This window comes from Chiloscyllium plagiosum, unplaced genomic scaffold (genome assembly GCF_037043375.1).
Source record: "Chiloscyllium plagiosum isolate Xiang-an unplaced genomic scaffold, Cpla_swu_hap1 HiC_scaffold_8, whole genome shotgun sequence".
Taxonomy (NCBI): Eukaryota; Metazoa; Chordata; class Chondrichthyes; order Orectolobiformes; family Hemiscylliidae; genus Chiloscyllium; species Chiloscyllium plagiosum.
Window position 1 is genome coordinate 2,250,071 of NW_028270146.1, and position 27,067 is coordinate 2,277,137.

Genomic DNA, 27,067 nt, shown 5'->3' on the forward strand with positions numbered 1-27,067 from the left:
CACTCCCCATCACCAACTCCCGCAGACCCTCCACTCAGACCCACTCCCCTTCACAAACTCCCCCAGACTGTCCACTCTGTCCCACTCCCCATCACCAACTCCCCCAGACCCTTCCTCAATCCCACTCCCCGTCAACACCTCCTCCAGACAGTCCATTCAATACCACCCCATCACCATCTCCCCCAGACCCATCACTCAGTCCCACTCACCATCACCAACTCCCCCAGATGTCCACTCAGTCCCACTTCCCATCACCAACTCACCCAGACCCAACACTCAGTCTCAATCCCCATCACCAACCCCCTCAGTCCCTTTAATCAGTCGCACTCCCATTCACGAACTCCCCCACACCATTCACTCAGTCCCACTCTCCATCACCAACTCCCCCAGACCCATCACCAACTCCCCCCGACCATTCCTAAATCCCACTCCCCATCACCAACTCCCCCAGACCCTTGACTCAGTCCCATTCCCTACCACCAACTCACCCTGATCCAACACTCCGCCCCACTCCCCATCACCAACTCCCCCAGACCCTTCACGCAATCCCACTCCCGGTCCCCAAACACCCAGACCCCTCACTCAGTCCCACTCCTCATCACCAACTTCCCCAGACCATTCCTCAATCCCACTCCCCAGCACCAACTCTCCCAGACCCTTCACTCAATCCCACTCCCCATTACCAACTCCCCCAGACCCTTCACTCAGCCCCACACCCCATCAGCAACTATCCCAGACCCTTCGCTCAATCCTACTCCCCATCACCAACTCTCCCAGACCCTTCACTCAATCCCACTCCATCACCAACTCCCGCAGACCATCCATTCAATCCCACCCCATCACCAACTCCCCCAGACCCTTCACTCAATCCCACCACATCACCAACTCCCCCAGACACACCACTCAATCCCACACCCCATCACCAACTCCTGCAGACCAACCACTCTGTCCCACTCCCCATTACCAACTCCCGCAGACCCTCCGCTTAGACCCACTCCCCTTCACCAACTCCCCCAGACCGTCCACTCTGTCCCACTCCCCATCACAAACTCATACAGACCCTCCACTCAGTCCCACTCCCCATCACCAACTCCCCCCGACCATTCCTCAATCCCACTCCCCATCACCAACTCCCCCAGACCCTTGACTCAGTCCCACTCCCTACCACCAACTCACCCAGATCCAACACTGCGCCCCACTCCCCATCACCAACTCCCCCAGATCCTTCACGCAATCCCACCCCCTGTCCCCAAAACCCCAGACCCCTCACTCAGTCCCACTCCTCATCACCAACTTCCCCAGACCCTTCCTCAATCCCACTCCCCATCACCAACTCTCCCAGACCCTTCACTCAATCCCACTCCCCATCACCAACTCCCCCAGACCCTTCACTCAGTCCCACTCCCCATCAGCAACTATCCCAGACCCTACGCTCAATCCCACTCCCCATCACCAACTCCCCCAGACCCTTCACTCAGTCCCACTCCCCATCAGCAACTATCCCAGACCCTTCGCTCAATCCCACTCCCCATCACCAACTCCCCCAGACCCTTCACTCAATCCCACTCCATCACCAAATCCCCCAGACCCTTCACTCAATTCCACCCCATCCCAACTCCCCCAGACCATCCATTCAATCCCACCCCATCACCAACTCCCCCAGACCCAACACTCCGTCCCACTCCCCATCACCAACACTCCCAGGCACTTCACTCAATCCCACTCACCATCACCAACTCACCCAGACCCAACACTAAGTCTCAATCCCCATCACCAACCCCCTCAGTCCCTTTAATCAGTCGCAGTCCCCATCACGAACTCCCCCAGACCATTCACTCAGTCCCACTCTCCATCACCAACTATCCCAGACCCTTCACTCAGTCCCACTCTCCATCACCAACTATCCCAGACCCTTCACTCATTCCCACCCCATCCCCAACTCCCCCAGAGCCTTCACTCAGTCCCACTCCCCATCACCAACGCCGCCAGACCCTCCACTCAATCCCACTCCCCATCACCAACTCCCCGAGACAATCCATTCTGTCCCACTCCCCATCACCAACTATCCCAGACCCTTCACTCATTCCCACCCCATCCCCAACTCCCCCAGACCCTTCACTCAGTCCCTCTCCCCATCACCAACGCCGCCAGACCCTCCACTCAATCCCACCCCATCCCAACTCCCCCAGACCATCCATTCAATCCCACCCCATCACCAACTCCACCAGACCCAACACTCCGTCCCACTCCCCATCACCAACACCCCCAGACACTTCACTCAATCCCACTCACCATCACCAACTCACCCAGACCCAACACTAAGTCTCACTCCCCATCACCAACCCCCTCAGTCCCTTTAATCAGTCGCACTCCCCATCACGAACTCCCCCAGACCATTCACTCAGTCCCACTCCACATCACCAACTATCACAGACCCTTCACTCATTCCCACCCCATCCCCAACTCCCCCAGACCCTTCACTCAGTCCCACTCCCCATCACCAACGCCGCCAGACCCTCCACTCAATCCCACCCCATCACCAACTCCCCCAGTCCCTTCTATCTGTCCCACTCCCCATCACCAAATCCCCCAGACCCTTCACTTAGTCCTACTCACCATCACTAACTCCCCCAGACCCAATATTCAGTCCCGCTCCCCATCACCAACTCCCCCAGATGCTTCACTCAATCCCACTCCCCATCACCAACTCCCGCAGACCCTCCACTCAGACCCACTCACCTTCACAAACTCCCCCAGACCGTCCACTCTGTCCCACTCCCCATCACCAACTCCCCCAGACCCTTCCTCAATCCCACTCCCCGTCAACACCTCCCCCAGACCCTTCAATCAATCCCACCACCTCACCAACTCCCCCAGACCCACCACTCAATCCCACTCCCCATCACCAACTCTCGCAGACATCCACTCTGTCCCACACCCCATCACCAACTCCTGCAGACCCTCCGCTTAGACCCACTCCCCTTCACCAACTCCCCCAGACCGTCCACTCTGTCCCACTCCCCATCACAAACTCATACAGACCCTCCACTCAGTCCCACTCCCCATCACCAACTCCCCCCGACCCTTCCTCAATCCCACTCCCACTCACCACCTCCCCCAGACCCTCCATTCAATCCCACCCCATAACCAACTCCCCCAGACCCATCACTCAGTCCCAATCCCCATCATCCACACCCAAGACCCTTCACTCAATTGCACTCCCCATCACCAACTGCCCCAGACCCTTCACTCAATCCCACTCCCCATCATCAACTCTCCCAGACCCTTCACTCAATCCCACTCCCCATCACCAACTCTCCCAGACCTTTCACTCAATCCCACTCCCCATCACCAACTCCCCCAGACCCTTCACTCAATCCCACTCCCCATCAGCAACTCCCCCAGACCCTTCACTCAATCCCACTCCCCATCACCAACTCTCCCAGACCTTTCACTCAATCCCACTCCCCATCACCAACTCCCCCAGACGTCCACTCAGTCCCACTTCCCATCACCAACTCCCCCAGACACTTCACTCAATCCCACTCCCCATCACCAATTCACCCAGACCCAACACTAAGTCTCAATCCCCATCACCAACCCCCTCAGTCCCTTTAATCAGTCGCACTCCCCATCACGAACTCCCCCAGACCCTTCACTCAATCCCATTCCCCATCACCAACTCCCCCAGCCATTCAATCTGTCCCACTCCCCATCACCAACTCTCCCAGACTCTTCACTCAATCCCACTTCCCATCACCAACTCCCCCAGACCTTTCACTTCATCCCACTCCCCATCACCAACACCCCTAGACCCTTCATTCAATCCCACTCCCCATCACCAACTCCCCCATGCCCTTCACTCAATCCCATTCCATCACCAACTACCCCAGACCCTTCACTCAATCCCACCCCATCACAACTCCCCCAGACCATCCATTCATTCCCACCCCATCATCAACTCCCCCCAGACCCTTCATTCAGTCCCACTCTCCATCTCCAACTCCCCCAGACCCTTCACTCAGTCCCACTCCCCATCACCAACTCCCTGACACACAACACTCCATCCCACTCCATCACCAACTCCCCCAACTCTCACTCAGTCCCATTCCATCATCAACTCCCCCAGACCGTTCCTCAATCCCACTCCCCATTACCACCTCCCTCAGACCCTTCATTCAATCCCACCCCATCACCATCTCCCCCAGACCCATCACTCAGTCCCAATCCCAATCACCAACATCCCTAGACCCTTCACTCAATCCCACTCCCCATCACCAACTCCCCCAGACCCTCCACTCAATCCCACCCCATCACCCACTCTCCCAGACCGAACAATCAGTCCCACCCCCCATCATCAATACCCCCAGACTTGTCTTCACAAGTGAAACAAATCCCAGAATGTAACGTTGTGAAATTTCTGATCAAATATACATTTACTTTTCAAGATATGATGGATTTTGTGTGCAACATTTTCATTTCAAAGAAATGAGCACATACCCAATAATCACTGTCACCCCACCTTGATAATTATTCTAATCTGCTTAGAAGTGGAAAAGGAACGCTTTGTATAAAAATCCCAATGTAAAGCAATTATGTATTCCTGGTTAGGTCTTACATAAAACAGTTAATGGTGTTCCTTTCATTACCATAAAGCCAAATGACAGGTAGTGACATAGGAACATTGATATCAGTTAATTACTATCGATCACTACCAGAACCTAAATTCTATTTCTTTGTTATGAGGCAGAAGTGCATACAGAGCCAGAACCGATTAAGCACATTTCCTAATTCAAAACAACACAATAACATGTTGATTCTCTGAGGCTAATTCCCCACTGATGCACAGATGTAATATCTGTGCACTGTGAAATAGAAGTCCTCAGACAGATATTTGCAGCACTCAAAAATATGAACATACAAACAAGGAACAAGACTAAGCCACTCGACCCTTCAAGCCTGATCCCCAATTCAATAAGAACATGGCTGATTTGATTTTATCCTCACTTCTGCATTCCTGCACATTCCCCAAGAATCTTTCATACCCCTTCAGTTATCAGGATTCTATCCACCTCTGCCATAAAAATATTTAAAGTTGAGGGTGTCACTGGCTGGGTCAGCATTTATTGCCCATCCCTAATTGCCCCAGAGGCAATTAAAGGTTCTGCGTCCACTGTCTTTTGAGGGAGAGAATTCCAACCTTCTGAGAAAAAAATGCTTCCTCACCTCAGTTTTGGCAAGGCTTTGTTTTTTTAGCACTGAGGTCATCGCTTCTGAACCAGCATTTGTTACCCACCTATAATTACCCAGAGTGCAGAGAAGAGTCTAATGATGACCATCAATCATTGTCAATCGGGGGGGAAAAGCCCATCTGGTTCATAAATGTCCTTCCCCGTTCTGGCCTACACGTGACTCCAGACCCACAGCAATGTGGTGGTCTTTTAACTGCCCTCTTAGGGAATGGGCAATAAATGCTGGCCCATCCTGTAAATAAATGAATGAAGGCCTGCCCTTGTTTGTTTAGCACAGTGATAGTGCCACACTATGAAAGAGGTTGTTCTCAATGTGAAGGCAGGATTTTATCTCCACAAGGACTGTGCGGTGGGCTTTCCTAATGATACTGTCATGGACAGATGCATCTGCAGCTGGTAGATTGGTAAGCATGAGGTGAAATATGGTTTTTGTTATTGTTGGTTTCCTCACCATCGAGTTGAGCAGCTATGTCCTTTAGGACCTGACCAGCTTTATCAGTAGTACTGCTGCTGAGCCACTGTAGGGTACTAGTCTTTGAAATCCCACACCCAGAGTACAGTTTGTGCCCTTGCCCCATCACTGCTTCCCCGAAGTGTTGTTTAAGATGGAGAAGTACTCATTCATCAGCCGAGAGAGGACGGTACGTGGTGACCAGCAGGAGGTTTCCTTGCCCATGTTTAACCTGAAGCTACAAGATTTCATGGGATCCAGAGTCAATGTTGAGGACTCCCAGAGCAACTCCCTCCCGACTACTTCCCACTGTGCTGCCCTCTCTGCTGGGTCCTGCCGCTGGTGGGACAGGACATGTCCTGGGATGGTGATGGTGGTGTCTGGGACATTGTCTGTAAGGTATGATTCTGTCAGTATGACAGCGTCAGGCTGTTGTTTGACCAGCCTGTGAGACAGCTCTCCGAATGTTGGCACTAGCCCCCAGATATTGGTGAGGAGGACTTTGCATGGTCAAAAGAGTTGTCTCTGCCATTGCCTTTTCTGGTGCCTAGGTCGATGCCAGGTGATCCACCTGGTTTCATTTGTCTGAGACTTTGTAACGATTGGTACAGCTGAATGGTTTACCAGGCCATTTCAGAGGGCAACTGAGAGTCAGCCACATTGCTGTGGGTCTGGAGTCACATGTAGGCCAGACCACATAAGGATGGCAGATTTCCTTCCCTAAAAGACACTGGTGAACCCAATGGAGTTTTCTGATAATCAGCAACAACAGATTCTTAATTCCAGATTTTTATTCTTGAATTCAAATTCCACCATTTGCTGTGGTAGGATTCAAACCCAGGTCCCCAAAACATTATATGGATTTCTGGATTAATAGTCTAATACTACTAGACCATCGCCTTCCCCTTGTATGGTTTTTGAGTTTTTACTGACTTCACCCGACAAACAAGCAATGCCCCAAAAGCTTGTGTTTTACTATGACCTGGTGTCGTGTGACTTCTGACTGAGTTTTTAAAATCACAGATGGCAGATCCATCCCTTAGAATTTCTATTATTTGTTGCAATGAGTCTGGTCTGGACTTTCTGGAATATCCCCTGAAATATTCGCCACTGCATCTCTATTGACCTGTCCCTTAACCTAAATTGCCAGTTCACTTTCGCTAACTCTGTTTTTATACCTTCATTATTACCCTCATTTAAATTCAAAATACTAGTCTTAAGGCCACACTTCTCTCGCTGAAATGATTTGTAAACTTCAATCACATTATAGTTGCTGCTATAAGGGACACTTTCACATTCAAGTCAGTAATTAATCCGATCTCATTGATCCACACCAAGTCAAGTTCAGCCTGCTCTCCAGTTGGTGCCATAACATGCTTGTCTAAAAAAACTGTCCTGAAAACTGTTCCATTAATTCTTCATCTAGACTACTTTTCCTATCTGATTTTCCAGTCTATACAGGGATTAAAATCCTCCATGATTATTGGAATATCGTTTTGACAAGCTCTCACTGGTTCTTCCGTGATACCTGTCCTACCATATGGTTATTGTTAGGGGACCTGTGCACAACTCTCACAATTGACTTCTTGCCTTTATCATTCCACATCCTGACCCAGACTTTCCATATTCTGCTTCCCTGAATTAAGGTCATGCCTCTGTATTGCAGGATTTTCATTATTATCATTTTTAATTAACACAACCACTCCTCCACCCTTTCTTAGCTCCCTGTTCTTCCACAATGTCACACACCCCATCAATATTCAGGTTACAGTCTAGGTAATTTCTTCCTCTGTTGTGTTTCCCATTGTTTGATTCACCACAACTTTCCAAATTTGTGCCCATGCCCTAACCATTTAGTTTAAAATCCATTGTACTTCCCTAGAGATGCAGATCCCAAGATCCCAGTCCCTGATGATTCAGGTGTTGGCTGTTCCATCATACAGACTGAACTTCCCAAAAATGGTGCCAGTGCTCCACAAAAGGAACACACTTCTCCCACACAAGTCTTTCAGACACGGATTAATTTTGATAACCTTGTTTACCTGATACAATTTGCATGTGGCTCAGTAACAATCTAAAGATTTGAGGTTCTGCTTCTCAATTTGGTGCCGAGCTCCTCATACTGATAATGCAGAGCCTCTTTTCTAGTTCCAGCCTTGGTATCTACACAGACCATGACAGTTCCTCCTCCTCCCAATGTAAGTCCTTCCCTATCCCAGAGCAGATCCCTGACCGCTGTTACCAGGTGGAGAACATAGAGCCTGGGTTTATACTTTTTGCTGCAGACAGCAGTGTCAGTCCCTCTATGTAGAGCATTGTTCACTCCTCACAGAGGACTGAACACTAACACTAAAGTGTGAATGGCAAACATGAGCTTTTTTATTTATTTCTTCATGGGATGTGAGTGATACTGGTTGGCCCAGCATTTATTGCCCATCCCTAGTTGCTCTGGAGAAGTTGATGGTGAGCCACCTTGTTGACCTGCTGCAGTCACAGCACTAATAGGGAGGGTGTTCCAGTGAGACCCTAAGACCATAAGACATACGAGCAGAAATTAGGCCGTTCAGCTCATCGAGTCTGCTGCACCATTCAATCAAGACTGATAAGTTTCTCAACCCTATTCTCCTGCCTTCTCCCTGTAACCTTGGATCCCCTTAACAATCAAGAACCTATCTATCTCTGTCTTAAATGTACACAATGACCTGCCCTCCACAGCCCTCTGTGGGAATGAATACCATGGATTCACTACTCTCTGGATAAAGATGTTTCTCCTCACCTCCATTCTAAAGGGTCTTCCTCTTATTCTTAGTTTGTGCCCTTGGGTCCTCATCTCTCCTACCAATGGAAACATCTTCCCAACATCTACTCTGCCCACGCCATTCAGTATTCTGTAAGTTTCACTTAGGTTCCCACTCATCCTTCTAAACTCCATCAAGTACAGACCCAGAGTCCTCAAATGTTGCTCATATGTTAAACCTTTCATTCCTGGGACCATTCTCGTGAACTTGCTCTGAGCCCACTCCAGGGCCAATACAGTCTTCCTGAGGTATGGGGCCCAAAATTGCTCACAATATTCTAAATGTGGTCTGACCAGAGCCTTATAAAGGCTCACAAGTACACCTCTGCTTTTACATTCTAGCCCTCTTGAAATAAATATCAACATTGTATTTGCCTTCCTAATTACTACAAGTTTATCTTAAGAGAATCCTTGACGAGAACTCATAAATCCCTTTGTACTTCTCATTTCTGAACTTTCTCCCCATTTAGAAAATACTCCATGCCTTACACTTATTGCTATATGATGCTGATTTCTGTGGACAGTTTGCGCAAGAGAGTTTAATCATTCTGCAAAAGATAATTCTACTTCCTACCTCTGATGACATCAACCGACGAGGCAAGATGAACGAGGAAATTGTGGCAGCTGTTGATCCGTAATCAAGAAGGTGATTTGCTCCAACATTCTATAAAACATACACCATACATCATGACACATAATGATCAAATATTATTGACAGTCAGTGCTCCACTGTGTGAGCAGTTGCTGTATTGGGCAACATTAACCAACAGAAACACCAGAAACAACAAGCAAACATCCCTCAATGGCCTTGTGAAACTGCTAACATGTGATTCATTCTCAACTCTAGAACTCAGAACACACTGACCACATTAAGCACTCTGATAAATCCATTCAGATATTCTATACAAATTATACAGGCATTATATATAATGCATAGGGAAAGTCTAGTCCCTCTCCTCAATGATAAATGCCGAACATATGGACAAATTCCTTTTGCTCACACAGAACAAGGTTCTTAGTGCTATTGGATGTAGCTTCTAAGCACATGTAAAAGCACCTATTGTGAGCCCAACTAATAATCTTCAATTAGTTTCTGGTGTAACTCTTAGCACAGTCCGGATTATGTAGAGAATGCTGTCCATTACCAGATTCACACCTAATGTTGGTCATAATGTCCTCAGGATCACAAGCACAGGCTGATTGGCATGATGCCCACTGTTGGCAGGCAATATGATGTTTTGTTTGATATCGTCCACAGCCTCCATACCCAGCAACTCTATAAGTGATATCGACTAGGAGAAAGTGAGGACTGCAGGTCCTGGAGATCAGAGTCAAAGAGTATGGTGCTGGAAAAGCACAGCCGATCAGGCAGCATCCAAGGAGCAGCAGAGTTGACGTTTTGGGTATAACCCCTTCATCGGGAATGTCTGAAACTTCGACTCTTCTGCTCCTTGGATGCTGCCTGACTGGCTGTGCTTTTCCAGTGCCACACTCTTCAACTCTGTAAGTCATATGTAACATTACACATTCGTGTGGAATGTGAAACATCTTTTTGGCTTAAAGGCAGTATCAAAGTTCTGAATTTGGCAATTCACACAGTTTCGATCCACTGACATCATGTGTGTACCAAAATAGCTGGCATTGCCCTGGGATTTGATCTAGGCCAGGTTCTTGCTAACAACCCCTTCTTGTCTTTGATTAAATAAGCATTAAGTTCCACCCCTTGCACATTTCCGATAAACAGATGATACATTTGTGATCTTTAAATCTGCAGCTGCAAAGAATTTCCTGACACAGATTTAATAAACTCCATTCCAGGCTCAATTTACCATTGACGTGGAGGAATCAAACCAGTGCCCTTTCAAGGTTTCTGTAGATTTGTAGCTCGGGTGTTGGTTGTTATGCTTGTGGGTATGTTCGCTGAGCTGGGAAGTTGATTTGCAGATCTTTTGCCCCCTGTCGAGGTGATATCTTCAGTGTTCTGGAGCCTCCTGTGAAGTGTTGCTGTACTGTGTTTTCTGGAAGTTATTTGGTTCCGTTCCTGCTGCTTCCAGTTGCTGGTTCCAGTAGTTTGTTGTAGTGGCCGGTATATTGGGCCGAGGTCTGTCTGTTTGTTGGTGGAGTCCGTGAATGAGTGCCGTGCTTCTAAAAGTTCTCTGGCTGTCCTGTGTTTAGCTTGTCCTAGGATAATTGTGTTGTCCCAGTCAAACTTGTTGTCCTTGTCATCTGTGTGTATGGCTACTGGGGCCAGCTGATCGCGGCATTTACTGTCGCGCAGGTGTTGATGGATGTGGATTGGTAGTCGTCTGCCTGTTTGTCCTACAGAGTGTTTTGTGCAGTCTTTGCGTGGAATCCTGTAAATTATGTTAGTCTTGTGTGGTGGGTATAGGGTCTCTTGTCCTGGTGAGTTGTTGTCTGAGCGTGGCTGTCAGTTTTTGGGCTGTCTTGAATCCGTATGGTCAGAGAGGTCTGGCTGTCAGATAACTAACATCCATAAGCACTAACCAGCCACTAAACACCATGACCAGCTGTCCCTAGTAGCTACACACACAGATAACAAGGACCACAAATTCGACTGGCATAATACAATGATCATACGACAAGCTAAACAGAGGACTGCCAGAGAACTCCTAAAAGCATGACACACAGCCATGGACTCCCTCAACAAACACACAGAGCTAGACCCAATTTACCGGCCACTATAACAAACTACCGGAACCGACAACCGGAAACAACAGGAACGGAACCAAATAAGTTCCAGAAGACACAGTACAGGAGGCTCCAAAGCACTGAATATGTCACCGAGACAGGGACAAAACATCTGCAATCAATTTCCCAGCTTGGGAAATATACCCACAGCCAGTGCCCTTTGCTTGATGCATCAGTTGAGAAACCTGCCAATGGGTTTCTACTGTCCCCAACTCGCCCCTCACTGGGGCAATTGGTCACTCGTCCTCACCCACTCCGACCCTGGGGCAGTCTGTGGTCCCCAGTCTCTCCCCCTCTCCCTGAGGCACCCTGTGGTCCCCAGTCTCTCCCCCTCTCCCTGAGGCACCCTGTGGTCCCCAGTCTCTCCCCCTCTCCCTGAGGCACCCTGTGGTCCCCAGTCTCTCCCCCTCTCCCTGAGGCACCCTGTGGTCCCCAGTCTCTCCCCCTCTCCCTGAGGCACCCTGTGGTCCCCAGTCTCTCCCCCTCTCCCTGAGGCACTCAGCCTGTATCACCCCAGCTCTCTCCAGTGGAAATCAAGCTCCTGCTATTTCTGGAGTTGTCACAAAAGTACGAGACATTGACTTTTTTACAGCCTAGCCCGAGGCAATTTGGCCCATAATGCCCACAGTGGTCATTAAACATCCATCCATTTGAATTAACACTATTATTAATGTACACATTCAGAGCCCAAGCTGACAGAAAGCACACACCTGATTTCTGTGTTTCACAAGAATTATTATACAACATAGAACATAGAACGTTAGAGCGCAGTACAGGCCCTTCGGTCCTCGATGTTGCGCCGCCCTGTCATACCAATCTGAAGCCCATCTAACCTACACTATTCCATGTACGTCCATTTGCCTGTTCAATGACGACTTAAATGCACTTAAACCTAGCGAATCTACTACCGATGAAGGCAAAGCATTCCATACCCTTACTACCCTCTGAGTAAAGAAACTACCTCTGACATCTGTCCTATATCTATCACCCCTCACTTTAAAGTTGTGTTCTCTCGTGTTTGCCATTCCCATACTTGGAAAAAGGCTCTCCCTGTCCACCCTATCTAACCCTCTGATTATCTTGTATGTCTCTATTAAGTCACCTCTCAACTTTCTTCTCACTAACGAGAACAGCCTCAAGGCCCTCAGCCTTTCCTCGTAAGACCTTCCCTCCATACCAGGCAACATCCTAGTAAATCTCCTCTGCACCCTTTCCATAGCTTCCACATCCTTCTTATAATGCGGTGACCAGAACTGTACACAATACTCCAAATGTGGCCGTACCAGAGCTCTGTACAGCTGCAGCATAACCTCCTGGTTCTGGAAATCAATCCCTCTATTAGTAAAGGCCAAAACACTGTATGCCTTCTTAACAACTCTGTCAATCTGGGTGGCAACTTTCAGGGATCTGTGTACATGGACACCGAGACTCTCTGCTCATCTGCACTCCCAAGAATCCTACCATTAGCCCAGTACTTTGCATTCCGATTACTCCGTCCAAAGTGTATCACCTCACACTTGTCCACATTAAACTCCATTTGCCACCTCTCAGCCCAGCTCTGCATCCTATCTATGTCTCTCTGCAACCTACTGCATCCTTCGTCACTATCCACAACTCCACCGACCTTAGTGCTGTCTGCAAATTTACTAACCCACTCTTCTAAGCCCTCATCCAGGTCATTTATAAAAATGACGAACAGCAGTGGACCCAACACAGACCCTTGCGGTATACCGCTAGTAACTGGACACCAAGATGAACATGTTCTATCAACTACAACCCTCTGTTTTCCTTCAGCCAGACAATTACTGATCCAAACTGCTATGTCTCCCACAGTCCCATTCCTCCACATTTTGTATAACAGCCTACTGTGGGGAACCTTATCGAACGCCTTGCTGAAATCCATATACACCACATCAACCGGTTTACTCTCATCTACCTGTTTGGTCACTTTGTCAAAAAACTCAATAGGATTTGTTAGGCACAACCTACCCTTCACAAAACCGTGCTGACTGTCCCTGATCAGATTATTCTTTTCTAGATGGTCGTAAATGCTGTCTCCTATCACCTTTTCCAATACTTTACCAACAATTGAAGTGAGACTCACTGGTCTGTAATTACCAGGGTTGTCTCTACTACCCTTTTTGAACAAGGGAACCACATTTGCTATCCTCCAGTCCTCAGGCACTATTCCTGTAGACAATGATGATTTGAAGATCAATGCCAAAGGCTCGGCAATCTCTTCCCTTGCTTCCCAGAGGATCCCAGGATAGATCCCATCTGGCCCAGGGGACTTGTCTATTTTCACACTCTGCAGGATTTCTAATACCTCTTCCTTGTGAACCTCAATCTCTTCTAGTCTAGATACAAGTATCTCTGTATCTTCCTCACCAACATTTTCATTTTCTATAGTGAACACTGTCGAAAAATATTTATTTAGTGCTTCCCCTATCTCCTCTGACTCCACACACAACTTCCCACTACTATCCTTGATTGGCCCTAATTTAACTCTCGTCATTCTTTTATTCCCGACATACCTATGGAAAGCCTTAGGGTTTACCCTGATCCTATCCGCCAACAACTTCTCATGTCTCCTCCTGGCTCTTCTGAGTTCTCTTTTTCGGTCTTTCCTGACTTCCTTGTAACCCTCAAGCGCCCTGAGTTTTCACATTTTGTCCTAACATAAGCCTTCTTCTTCTTGACCAGGGATTCCACTTCCTTAGTAAACCACGGCTCATGCGTTCTTTCTCTTCCTCTCTGCCTGACAGGTACATACTTATCTAGGACACACAGGAGCTTTTCCTTGAATAAGCTCCACATTTTTAATGTGCTCATCCCCTGCAGTTTCCTTCCCCATTCTACGCTTCCTAAATCTTTCCTAATTGCATCGTAATTTCCCTTCCCCCAGCTGTAACTCTTGCTCGGTGGAGTACACCTATCCCTTTCCATCACTAAAGTAAACTTGACAGAATTGTGATCGCTGTCTCCAAAGTGCTCACCTACTTCCAAATCTAACACCTGGCCAGGCTCGTTACCCAGTACTAAATCTAAAGTGCTGGAAATGTGTTGCTGGAAAAGCGCAGCAGGTCAGGCAGCATCCAGGGAACAGGAGAATCGACGTTTTGGGCATAAGCCCTTCTTCAGGAATCTAAAGTGGCTTCGTCCCATGTAGGCCTGTCTACATACTGTGTCAGGAAGCCCTCCTGCACACACTGGACAAAAACTGACCCATCTATAGTACTCGTACTGTAGTGTTCCCAGTCAATATTTGGATAGTTGAAGTCCCCCATGACAACTACCCTGTCTCTCTCACTCCTATCGAGAATCATCTTTGCTATCCTTTCCTCTACATCTCTGGGACTATTCGGAGGACTATAGAAAATTCCCAGCATGGTGACTTCTCCTTTCCTGTTTCTAACCTCAGCCCATACTACCTCAGTTAACGAGTCCCCAAACATCCTTTCTACATCTGTAATATTGTCCCTGATCAACAATGCTATACCTCCCCCTCTTTTACAATCTTCTCTGTTCTTACTGAAACATCTGAATCCTGGAACCTGCAACAACCATTCCTGTCCCTGCTCTATCCATGTCTCCGTAATGGCCACAACATCAAAGTCCCAGGTACCAACCCACCCTGCCAGTTCACCCACTTTATTTCAGATGCTCCTCGAGGTGAAGTACACACACTTCAAACCAGGTTCTCGCTTGCCAGTGCCAGATACTTGATTTGGGAACTCCCTACTCTCATCCTCTTCTGTACCTGTCCTACAATTGTGGTTCCCATCCCGCTGCTGTATTAGTTTAAATCCACCTTTAATTGCTTTATCGAATTTCCCCCCCCAGGATATTGGTACCCCTCTGGTTTAGATGAAGACCATCCTGCTTGTAGAGGTCCCACCTACCCCAGAAAGAGCCCCAATTATCTAAAAACCTGAAACCCTCCCTCCTGCACCATCCCTGTAGCCACGTGTTCAACTCCTTTCTCTCCCTGTTCCTCACCTCACTAGCACGTGGCACGGGCAGCAAACCAGAGACAACAACTCTGTTTGTCCGAGCTCTAGGCTTCTATCCTAGCTCCCTGAATTTCTGCCTCAAACAAATAAATAGATTCCAGCGAAGTAAGGTAAGGTAAGGTAAGGTAAGGTAAGCTAAGCTAAACAACACGGACATATGACCCAACTAGTTTTGTTTTATTCATCCAAAGGATGACAGCATCACTAGCTTGGCCAATAAATATTGTCCATCCCCAACTGGCCAAATGGCAGATAAGAGTTAAGAGTCTGGAGTCACATGTAGCCACACCAGATAAGGATGGCAGATTGCTTCGCTAAAGGACAGTAGTGAACCAATGGTTATTTTCCTGGAAATTGATTGTATAAAGAGCAAAGAGAACAGAGAACAGTACAGCACAGGAACAGGCCCTTCGGCCCATCAAGACTGCACTGACACATGATACCGCACCAAACTAAAAGCCACGGCTCTACGTGGTCCATATCCCTCTAGTCCCTACCTATTCATGTATCTGTCAAGATGTTGCTGTTTCTGGATTAGAGTGGTGCTGGAACATTACAGCAGTTCAGGCAGCATCCGATGAGCAGGAAAATCAATGTTTCGGGCAAAAGCCCTTCATCAGGAATACAGGCAGAGTGCCTGAAGGGTGGAGAGATAAATGAGAGGAGGGTGGGGAGAAAGTAGCATAAAGTACAGTAGGTGAGTGGGGGTGGAGAGAAATTAGCATAGAGTACAATAGGCGAGTGGGGGAGGGGATTAAGGTGATAGGTCAGGGAGGAGGATGGAGTGGATAGGTGGAAAAGAAGATAGACCGGTAGGACAAGTCATGGGGACAGTGCTGAGCTGGAAGGTTGGAGCTGGAGTGAGATGGGGGAAGGGGAAATGAGGAAGCTGTTGAAGTCCACATTGATGCCCTGGGGTTGAAGTGTTCCAAGGCGGAAGATGAGGTGTTCTTCCTCCAGGCGTCTGGTGGTGAGGGAGCGGTGATGAAGGAGGCCCAGGACCACCATGTCCTCGGCAGAGTGGGAGGGGGAGTTGAAATGGTGGACCACAGGGCGGTGTGGTTGATTGGCGCGGGTGTCTCGGAGATGTTCCCTAAAGCGCTCTGCTAGGAGGCGCCCAGTCTCCCCAATGTAGAGGAGACCGCATTGGGAGCAACGGATACAATAAATGATATTGGTGGATGTGCAGGTAAAACTTTGGTGGATGTGGAAGGCTCCTTTAGGGCCTTGGATGGAGGTGAGGGAGGAGGTGTGGGTGCAGGTTTTGCAATTCCTGCGGTGGCAGGGGAAAGTGCCAGGATGGCAGGGTGGGTTGTAGGGGCGTGTGGACCTGACCAGGTAGTCATGGAGGGAACGGTCTTTGCGGAAGGCGGAAAGGGGTGGGGAGGAAAATATATCCCTGGTGGTGGGGTCCGTTTGGAAATGGCGGAAATGTCAGCGGATGATTTGGTTTATGCGAACGTTGGTAGGGTGGAAGGTGAGCACCAGGGGCGTTCTGTCCTTGTTATGGTTGGAGGGGTGGGGTCTGAGGGCGGAGGTGCGGGATGTGGACGAGATGCGTTGGAGGGCATCTTTAACCACGTGGTGTCCCCACCCCTTTCCGCCTTCCACAAAGACCGTTCCCTCCGTGACTACCTGGTCAGGTCCACGCCCCCCTACAACCCACCCTCCCATCCTGGCACCTTCCCCTGCCCTCCCGTCCTGGCACCTTCCCAACATCTCTGGGACACCCGCACCAATCAACCAAACCGCCCTGTGGCCCAACATTTCAACTCCCCCTCCCACTCTGCCGAGGACATGGAGGTCCTGGGCCTCCTTCACCACCGCTCCCTCACCACCAGACGCCTTGAGGAAGAACGCCTCATCTTCCGCCTCGGAACATTTCAACCCCAGGGCATCAATGTGGACTTCAAGTTTCCTCATTTCCCCTTCCCCCACCTCACCCCAGTTCCAAACTTCCAGCTCAGCACTGTCCCCATGACTTGTCCTACCTGCCAATCTCCTTTTCCACCTATCCACTCCACCCTCTCCTCCCTGACCTATCACCTTCATCCCCTCCCCCACTCACCTATTGTACTCTATGCTACTTTCTCCCCACCCCCACCCTCCTCTCATTTATCTCTCCACCCTTCAGGCTCTCTGCCTGTATCCCTGATGAAGGGCTTTTGCCCGAAACGTCGATTTTCCTGCTCCTCGGATGCCTGCCTGACCTGCTGTGCTTTTCCAGCACCATTCTGATCTCGACTCTGGTTTCCAGCATCTGCAGTCCTTGTCTTTACCAAGATGTTGCTGTTGTATTCCACTCCACCACCTCCTCTGGTAGTGCATTCCAGACACTCTCCGTAAGAAAACCTGTCTCTCACAAATCCTTTAAACTTTCCCCCTTTTACCTTAAACTATGTCTCCTAGTAATTGACACTTCTACCCTGGGAAAAAGACTGCAACATCCATGTCTCTCATCAGTTTGTAAAATTTGATTAGCTTGTCCCTGATTGGCTGTCATTCAAGTGAAAACAAACTAAGTCTGTCCAATCTCTCCTCATAGCTAATACTCTCCAAACCAGGCAACATCCTGATTAACTTTTTCTATGCCCCCTCCAACACCTCCACATCATTCTGGTATCATGGTGACCAGAACTGTACACAAATATGGCCTAACTAAAGTTCTATACAACTGCAAAGTGACTTGCCAATTTTTATACTCTATGCCCCAACTGATGAAGGTAAGTATGTCATTCCCTTTGTGATCACTTTATCACTTGTGTTATCAGGGAACTGTGAACAGAGGGACCTAGGAGTACAAGTACATAGAGATGTACAGCACGGAGTACAGACCCTTTGGTCCGACTTGTCCACGCCGACCAGATATCCCAACCCAATCTAGTCCCACCTGACAGCACCTGGCCCATATTCCTCCAAACCCTTCTTATTCATACACCCATCTAGATGCCTTTTAAATGTTGCAATTGTACCAGCCTCCACCACTTCCTCTGGCAGCTCATTCCATACACGTACCACCCTCTGCATGAAAATGTTGCCCCTTAGGTCTCTTTTATATCTTTCCCCTCTCACCCTAAAACTATCCCCTCTAGTTCTGGACTCCCCCACCCCAAGGAAAAGACTTTGTCTGTTTATCTTATCCATGTCTCTCATCATTTTATAAACCTCTATAAGGTCACCCCTCAGCCTCTGACACTTCAGGGAAAATAGCAGTTTGTTAAATGCAGCAATCACAGGTCGACAGGGTGGTGAAGAAGGCATTCAGCATGCTGGCCTTCATCGGTCGAGGCACTGAGTAATGGAATTAGGACGTTATATTACACTTGTATAAATTGTCGGTGAGGATGCACTTGGAGTATTGTGTACAGTTTTGGTCACCCTGTCATAGGACAGACATAGTTCAACTGGAACAAGTTCAAAGCAGATTTACAAGGATGTTGCCAGGACTAGTCGGCCTGAGTTACAGGGAGTGGTCGTCCAGGACATTCCTTGTAACAGAGAAGAATGAGGGGTGACCTTACTGAGATGTATAAGATTATGAGGGGCATTTGGTCTTTTTCCCAGGGATGGAGAATTGCAAACTAGAGGGCATTGGTTTAAAGTGAGAGGGGAAAGATTTAAGAAGGCCTGAGGGGCAATTTCTTCACACAGAAGGTGGTGCGTGTATGGAATGGGCTGCCAGAGAAAGTGGTTGAAGCAGGTACAACAGCAACATTTAAAAACCATTTGGATAGGTACATGGATGGGAATGGTTTTGATGGATAGGGACCAAATGCAGGCAATTGGAACTAGCTGAGTGGGCAGCATGGTCAGCATGGAGCAGTGTGGGCCAAAAGGCCTGTTTCCATGTTGTATTACTCTAGGACTTGATCTTGCACTTTTCTGGATCAAACTCCATCTCCTATTTCTCCCCAAAGTCTCCAGCCTGTCTATATCCCGCTGTATCCTCTGGCAATCCTCCTCACTCTCTGCAGCTTCCCCTAATCTTTGGGTCATCCGCAGACTTACTAATCAGGCCTCCTACATTCTCTGCCAAATCATTTATACATATTACAAACAAGGGTCCCAGCACTGATCCCTGTGGAATACCACCAGATTCCTGAAGAAGGGCTTATGCCCGAAACGTCGATTCTCCTGCTCCATGGATGCTGCCTGACCTGCTGCGCTTTTCCAGCAACACATAGGGCGGCACGGTGGCACAGTGGTTAGCACTGCTGCTTCACAGCGCCTGAGACCCGGGTTCAATTCCCGCCTCAGGCGACTCTGTGTGGAGTTTGCACATTCTCCCCGTGTCTGCGTGGGTTTCCTCCGGGTGCTCCGGTTTCCTCCCACAATCCAAAAAAAAAAAAATGTGCAGGTTAGGCAAATTGGCCATGCTAAATTGCCCGTAGTGTTAGGTGTAGGGGTAATGGGTCTGAGTGGGTTACGCTTCAGCGGGTCGGTGTGGACTTGTTGGGCCGAAGGGCCTGTTTCCACACCGTAATTAATCTAATAATTTTTCAGCTCTGATCTCCAACATCTGCAGTCCTCACTTTATCCTCGTTGAATACCACCAGTCACCAAGCGCCAATCTGAAAAGCACCCTTCCACCGCTATTCTCTGTATTCTATGACTAAGCCAGTCATTAGACTTTTAACGCCAGATTTTACTGAATTCTAATTCCACCATGGTAGTATTCCAATCTGGAGCATTACCTGGGTCTCTGAATTAATTGTCAAGCAATAATAACATTAGGCTGTCACCGCTTTCTAACTGATTTGAAACCAAAGGATGTTCTCTGTGAGATTTCAATGCTAGCATTGTTGGCCTTTACAATGGATGCTATTCTTAAAAACGTGTCGATTTTGGCCTTTTTAAAGGTAGCAGAGCTCGCATATTATATGCTGAGATGATAAAGAACATTTATAGCCAGTTATTGCGTGGCTCTAGCCTAATTAATTGTTGAATGATTAGTGGCTCATCGTGACACAGAGAATGAGGTAAGGCTGATGTTTGATGTTAGAACATTTCCACAGGATGGATTTTACCTTAACAAAGCCCATAAATGAAGACTGAAAGTAGTTTTACTCACCGTGTCTGGTGACACATGCATGTTTGCCTTCTGTCTCCTGAGGTCTGCTTTAATTGTTGCTGTTAAATCAAATGATTGCAATGTTAATTAATTTCCCGTTTCTCTGCTCTCTGTTGCTTCTCCTTATTAACAATAAAACACCAGAAACAATGATTCCGAAATGTTTCAGCCCCAATACAAAACCATCCTAAGAGCATCTTGATAGAGGTACTGTGAGCTTAGAGGGCTGCAGCATCAATTTACATAATGGAAACAAAACAGCCAGCAGCAAGAATCAGTGCTGTCCAATTGTGACAGAGCTCAACACAACTCAGTCATTTATTAAATCATAAAGGACTTAGAAGCATGGCTTAGTAAGTGAGCAGTCAGAATAAAATTTAAAAGATAAATATGTAAAGGATTGTGGTGCTGAACTGTGATGAAAGGTGTGTGAATTATACTTACATCTTATATATCTTTGATCATTTTAAGAGATGAGATTTCATTCTTGTGGCATATGGGCGATGACATTTATAAAGAGCCTGAGAAAAGCAAGGTCAGACAGTCCTTTCTAGAACCATGGCCTAATACACTTTGAAGTCACAAGACCTGAGCATTGCTGATTGGGCCCAGCATTTACTGCCCGTCCCTAGTTACCCCCTTGAGAAGGTGGGGGTGAGCTGCCTTCTTGAACCGCTGTAGTCCATGTGCTGTGGGTTGACCCACAATGCCCTTAGGGAGGGAATTCCAGGATTTTACCCAGCGATTCTGAAGGAACAGGGTATATTTCCAAGTCAGGATGGTGAGTGGCTTGGAGGGGAACTTGCAAGGGGTGGCGTTCCCATGTATCTGCTGCCCTTGTCCTTCTATATGGGAGTGGTCGTGGGTTTGGAAGGTGCTGTCTGAGGATCTTTGGTGAATTTGTGCTGCTACTGAGAGTGGGCGGTGGTGGGAGTGGATGCTTGTGGATGTGGTGCTAATCAAGCAGCTGCTTTGTTCTGGATGGTGTCAAGCATTTCAAAGGCTGTTAGAGCTGCCTTCACCCAGGATGTTGACAGTGATTGAAATGCTTCTTTTCTGAAAGCATGTTAACTTTATCTGATTGTACTGCAATTTCCAATATCCACAGTATAGATTTCCTCACCTGTTATAACAGTTCCAACGAAGAGAAACACAGAAATGAAAATGTTTCCTGCCACAGTCCCAAAGTGATCAATTAGTTTACCCTGTGCAATGGTAAAAGTAATTCCGAAAACCTAAAATATAAAAACACAAATCTAAGTTTGGCTCAGCATTTTTTAGCAACATGTTCTCAAAGATAATAATTTTTGAGATCAGGTGAGGTTGTATCTTGAAATGCAAGTATGTCAAATAGAAATCTGATCCCAGATATTATCTTTCCTTTTTCAAAAGTTCCATTTACAGCCAATGTGCAAGAAGCCATGGGGAGAAAAGGGAGGAGATTAATTGAGAAACTCATGGGAAATACAAGCCTATATCCTAAATTTTGAAGGTGGAGGTAGGGGTGAGGACAAAGATGAATCTCAGAGTCTGAGGACCTGGGAAAGTATTCTCGTAGCCCCTATGATGAGTCCCAAATTAAACATGAAGATGATGTCAGAAGAAGGAAAACTAGGGGTGTGGTACTTGACGTTTGGAAGGAATATAAAAGGAATTACAAAACAGAAATGCCCACGGTGAAAGGGACAGAGTGTGACATGGACAGAGACAAGAGTGAAATATATACATTTATACAGAGAGACAGAGAGAGAGAGAGAGAGAATTGGATAAATTCGCACACGACAGGTAGAAGGAATTGGAAAAATTCCTGGTTTTATGTTGTAAAGGCACATCATTTTATTTTTGTTTTTTTTTAATTGTGGCCGAAAATGGGAAAAGGTAAGTTTTAAAAAGCCATGGACTGAGGCAGGCAATGCTGCAAGTTACTGAAACTCAATGCACATCACATTAACACAGGGGCAGAGGGTGGCTCTGATTGGATCCTGTGCAGCTGAACAGCTCGTGAGTATCCCTGATATAGTCAGGAGTTTCCAGATTGCTGTAAGGACAGTGTGTGTTTCCCTCCAGTAAAAGCCAATTTACGACAATGCCATGCAGAAAACAACTGAGGGTACCGAAAGTTCAGGGTGTAGGTCATAAAGCAAATATGAGAAGGAAAGAGGAATGATGAGTAAAGACTGGCAGCTGAGATAATGAGGTGTCCTAAAGTCTTCTCTGGCCATATATAGTGTTCAAAGTCTGTGAGAAGATTTGTAGCTCGGGTGCTCCTTGTTGTGGTTCTGTTCGCCGAGCTGGAAATTTTTGTTGCAAACGTTTTGTCCCCTGGCTAGGTGACATCCTCAGTGCTTGGGAGCCTCCTGTGAAGCGCTTCTGTGGTGTTTCCTCCGGCATTTATAGTGGCCTGTCCCTGCCGTTTCCAGTTGTCAGTTTCAGCTGTCCGCTGTAGTGGCCGGTATATTGGGTCCAGGTCGATGTGTTTGTTGATGGAGTTTGTGGATGAGTGTCCCAGTCGAATTCATGTTGCTTTTTGGACAACACTACCATTATAGGGCAAGCCAAACAAAGAACTGCCAGGGAATTCCTAGAAGCATGGCACTCATTCACAAACTCCATCAACAAACACATCGACCTCGACTCAATATACCAACCACTACAGCGGACAGCTGAAACTGACAACCGGAAGCGGCAGGGACAGACCACTATAAATGCCGGAGGAAACATCACAGAAGCGCTTCACAGGAGGCTCCCAAGCACTGAGGATGTCACCTAGACAGAAGACGAAACGTTTGCAACAAAAATTTCCAGCTCGGCGAACAGAACCATATACAGTGTAGTAGAAGGAAGAGTATGTGTTGCAAATCCAGTGTAGGCAAGTTAGATTTTAGGAAAGTTGGATTGAAAGTTGGTTGGCTGATAGGAAACAAAGAGCAGTGATAAACGGCTCCATTTCGGAATGGCAGGCAGTGACCAGTGGAGTACCACAGGGATCAGTACTGGGACCGCAGCTTTTTACAATATACGTTAATGATATAGAAGATGGTATTAGCAATAACATTAGCAAATTTGCTGATGACGCTAAGCTGGGTGGCAGGGTGAAATGTGATGAGGATGTTAGGAGATTACAGGGTGACCTGGAAAGGTTAGGTGAGTGGTCAGATGCATGGCAGATGCAGTTTAATGTGGATAAATGTACGGTTATCCACTTTGGTGGCAAGAACAGGAAGGCAGATTACTACTTAAATGGAATCAATTTAGGTAAAGGGGCAGTACAGAGAGATCTGGGTGTTCTTGTACACCAGTCAATGAAGGTAAGCATGCAGGTACAGCAGGTAGTAAAGAAGGCTAATAGCATGCTGGCCTTCATAACAAGAGGGATTGAGTATAGAAGCAAAGAGGTTCTTCTGCAGCTGTACAGGGCCCTGGTGAGACCACACCTGGAGTACCGTGTGCACTTCTGGTCTCCAAATTTGAGGAAAGACATTCTGGCTATTGAGGGAGTGCAGTGTAGGTTCACGAGGTCAATTCCTGGAATGGTGGGATTACCTTACACTGAAAGACTGGAGCGTCTGGGCTTGTATACCCTTGAGTTTAGAAGACTGAGAGGGAATCTGATTGAGACATATAAGATTATTAAAGGATTGGACACTCTGGAGGCAGGAAACATGTTTCCGCTGATGGGCGAGTGCCGAACCAGAGGACACAGCATAAAAATATGGGGAAGACCATTTAGGACAGAGATGAGGAGAAACTTCTTCATCCAGAGAGTGGTGGGTGTGTGGAATGCTCTGCCCCAGAGGGCAGTGGAGGCACAGTCTCTGGATTCGTTTAAGAAAGAGTTGGATAGAGCTCTCAAGGATTGTGGAATCAAGGGTTATGGAGATAAGGCAGGAACAGGATACTGATTAGGAATGATCAGCCATGATCATATTGAATGGTGGTGCAGGCTCGAAGGGCAGAATGGCCTACTCCTGCACCTATTGTCTATTGTCTAGATTTGGTATGGCTCGCTATGCCTGCATCATAACACAAGACCAATGAAGGCACCACGATAGGAAATGAGCAAGCACCGGGTAGTGGGTTTAAATGAGACTGGGAGAGAGCAGGGAGAAAAGGAAATCATATATTCCAGAATTTCTGAAATGTCCACACTGTCCAACTGATGCTTCAATCCCATAGGTTGAAGGTCATGAGAAAAGGTCATTGGATGAGTAATTGTGTTTTACCTGGGCAGATTCATTAAGCAGGCCTGAAGATGTTCCCTCAGACTCAGGATAGGTAAGCTCAGCACCAAATTCAAAGCCAAGCGGCAAGTAACCCGTCATAAAGAACCTGAAAAATAAGCAGGAAGAATGGCTGTATGAGAACCATCCCAGTAAACAAGCAACATAATGACCTTTTGTAGAAATATACTCTCGAGATGTAGGCATCATTAATCAGGTTGGCACTTATTGCCATTCCTTTGTTGTTCACACTCTCAGAAGCTGCTGTCCCTGCTCTCTCTCACAAAATCAGAAATTGTTGCAGAAACTCAGCAGATCTGGCAGCACCTGAGGAAAGAAAGCAGAGTCAATATTTCTCTCTCACTCTCTGACTCTCCCTCTCCCTCTCAGAGGGGGGACAGTGGGGATTTGCAGGAGGACTATAGGGAAGAGGTGAGTTGATAAGTGGAGCTGGAGCCCAGAGAAAGGGGTATGAAAGGGGTGAAAAAGGAGATTATGGATGTCAGGTCAGGACTAGAAGAAGTGTACAGGATCAGGGTGTGGGTAAAAAACATGGAAGGATGGAATCAGATTCTAAATTTATTCAACTTGATGTTGAGTCCTAGAGGCTTCAGGGTTCCCAAGCACAGATGAGGTGCTGTTCCTCCATTTTATGCTGAGATTCATAGGAGCTCTGCAGTGAGCCTGAGACAGAGATGTTGGCTAGGGAACAGGGTGGGGTGTTGAAGTGGAAGCTTGGGGTCTTTTGTGTGAACAGAACGTAGGTGTTCTACAAAGCGGTCAGCCAGTCTGCGCTTCATTTCTCCAATGTAGATGAGACCACATTGTGAGCAGTGAATGCAGTTGACTGGATTGTGAGAAGCGCAGGTAATCACTGCTTCCCCTGGAAGGTGTGTTTGGGGCCTTGGATACTGAGGACGGAGGAAGTACCTGGTGCTATGATGTTGTGGCCATAACAGAGACGTGGGTTTCTCAGGGGCAGGAATGGTTGCTGGGTGTTCCAGGGTTTAGAACATTTAAAAAGAATAGGGAGGGGGGAAAAAGAGGAGGGGGTGTAGCACTGCTACTCAGAGAGGGTATCACAGCTACAGAAGTTACCATTGTCGAGGAGGGTCTGCCTACTGAGTCAGTATGGGTGGAAATTAGGAACAGGGTTGAAACTTTATTGCTGGAACAGCACAGCAGGTCAGGCAGCATCCAGGGAACAGGAGATTCGACGTTTCGGGCACAGGCCCTTCTTCAGGAATGAGCAGAGAGTGTTCAGCAGGAGAAGATAAAAGGTAGGGAGGAGGGACTTGGAGGAGGGGCGTTGGAAATGTGATAGGTGGAAAGAGGTCAAGGTGAGGGTGATAGGTCCGAGTAGGATGGAGGCGGAGAGGTCAAGAAGAAGACTGCAGATCAGGAAGGCGGTGCCGGGCTGGAGGGATCCGGCTGAGACAAGGTGGGGGGAGGGGGGATGAAGAAACTGGTGAAGTCCAAGTTCATCCCCTGCGGTTGGAGGGTTCCCAGTCGGAAGATAAGACGCTCCTCCTCCGACCGTCGGGTTGTTGTGGTTTGGCGGTGGATGAGTCCAATGACCTGCATATCCGTAGGCAGGTGCTGAGAAAGGAGATATGGCTGTGGTAACGAGTCTGCTTCAGAATGTGGCTGAAGAGCTTCTGTGCAGAGGAGATGACCTGGGGTGTGCAGTGAGAGAGGGACTCACTGAAATCTTTGTAGAGAGAGGCAGAGAGCTTCTTCAAGGAAGGCATCCTTGTAAGAGGATTCGCAGTAGGTTGAAATCTTCGAGGAGAAAGTGAGGTCTGCAGATGCTGGAGATCAAAGTTGAAACTTTATTGCTGGAACAGCACAGCAATCTCTCTTCAAAGTCTCTCTACAAAGATTTCAGTGAGTCCCTCTCTCACTGCACACCCCAGGTCATCTCCTCTGCACAGAAGCTCTTCAGCCACATTCTGAAGCAGACTCGTTACCACAGCCATATCTCCTTTCTCAGCACCTGCCTACGGATATGCAGGTCATTGGACTCATCCACCGCCAAACCACAACAACCCGACGGTCGGAGGAGGAGCGTCTTATCTTCCGACTGGGAACCCTCCAACCACAGGGGATGAACTTGGACTTCACCAGTTTCTTCATCCCCCCTCCCCCCACCTTGTCTCAGCCGGATCCCTCCAGCCCGGCACCGCCTTCCTGACCTGCAGTCTTCTTCTTGACCTCTCCGCCTCCATCCTACTCCGACCTATCACCCTCACCTTGACCTCTTTCCACCTATCACATTTCCAACGCCCCTCCTCCAAGTCCCTCCTCCCTACCTTTTATCTTCTCCTGCTGAACACTCTCTGCTCATTCCTGAAGAAGGGCCTGTGCCCGAAACGTCGAATCTCCTGTTCCCTGGATGCTGCCTGACCTGCTGTGCTGTTCCAGTAATAAAGTTTCAACTTTGATCTCCAGCATCTGCAGACCTCACTTTCTCCTGGAAATTAGGAACAGTAAGGGAGCAGTCACCTCATTAGGGGTTTACTACAGGCCCCCCAGTAAGGGAGGGAGATTGAAC

At 47.9% G+C, this 27,067-nt stretch overlaps 1 protein-coding gene across 2 annotated transcripts in view; it reads right to left on the minus strand.

Moving 5' to 3' along the window:
• The window catches only part of flvcr2a (FLVCR choline and putative heme transporter 2a), a 200,537-nt gene that overhangs the window by 49,464 nt on the left and 124,006 nt on the right, over nt 1–27,067 (minus strand). For both annotated transcript variants that reach the window (XR_015757816.1, XM_087989531.1), the window contains exons 7-10: nt 24,517–24,622; nt 21,417–21,528; nt 20,294–20,352; nt 9,075–9,164 (exon numbers count right to left, since the gene is read on the minus strand). Coding sequence is in view for 1 of the 2 variants with exons in the window: in XM_087989531.1 (XP_087845657.1) it covers nt 9,075–9,164; nt 20,294–20,352; nt 21,417–21,528; nt 24,517–24,622 (367 nt within the window). In the remaining variant the exon portion in view is untranslated. The remainder of the gene's footprint in view (nt 1–9,074; nt 9,165–20,293; nt 20,353–21,416; nt 21,529–24,516; nt 24,623–27,067) is intronic.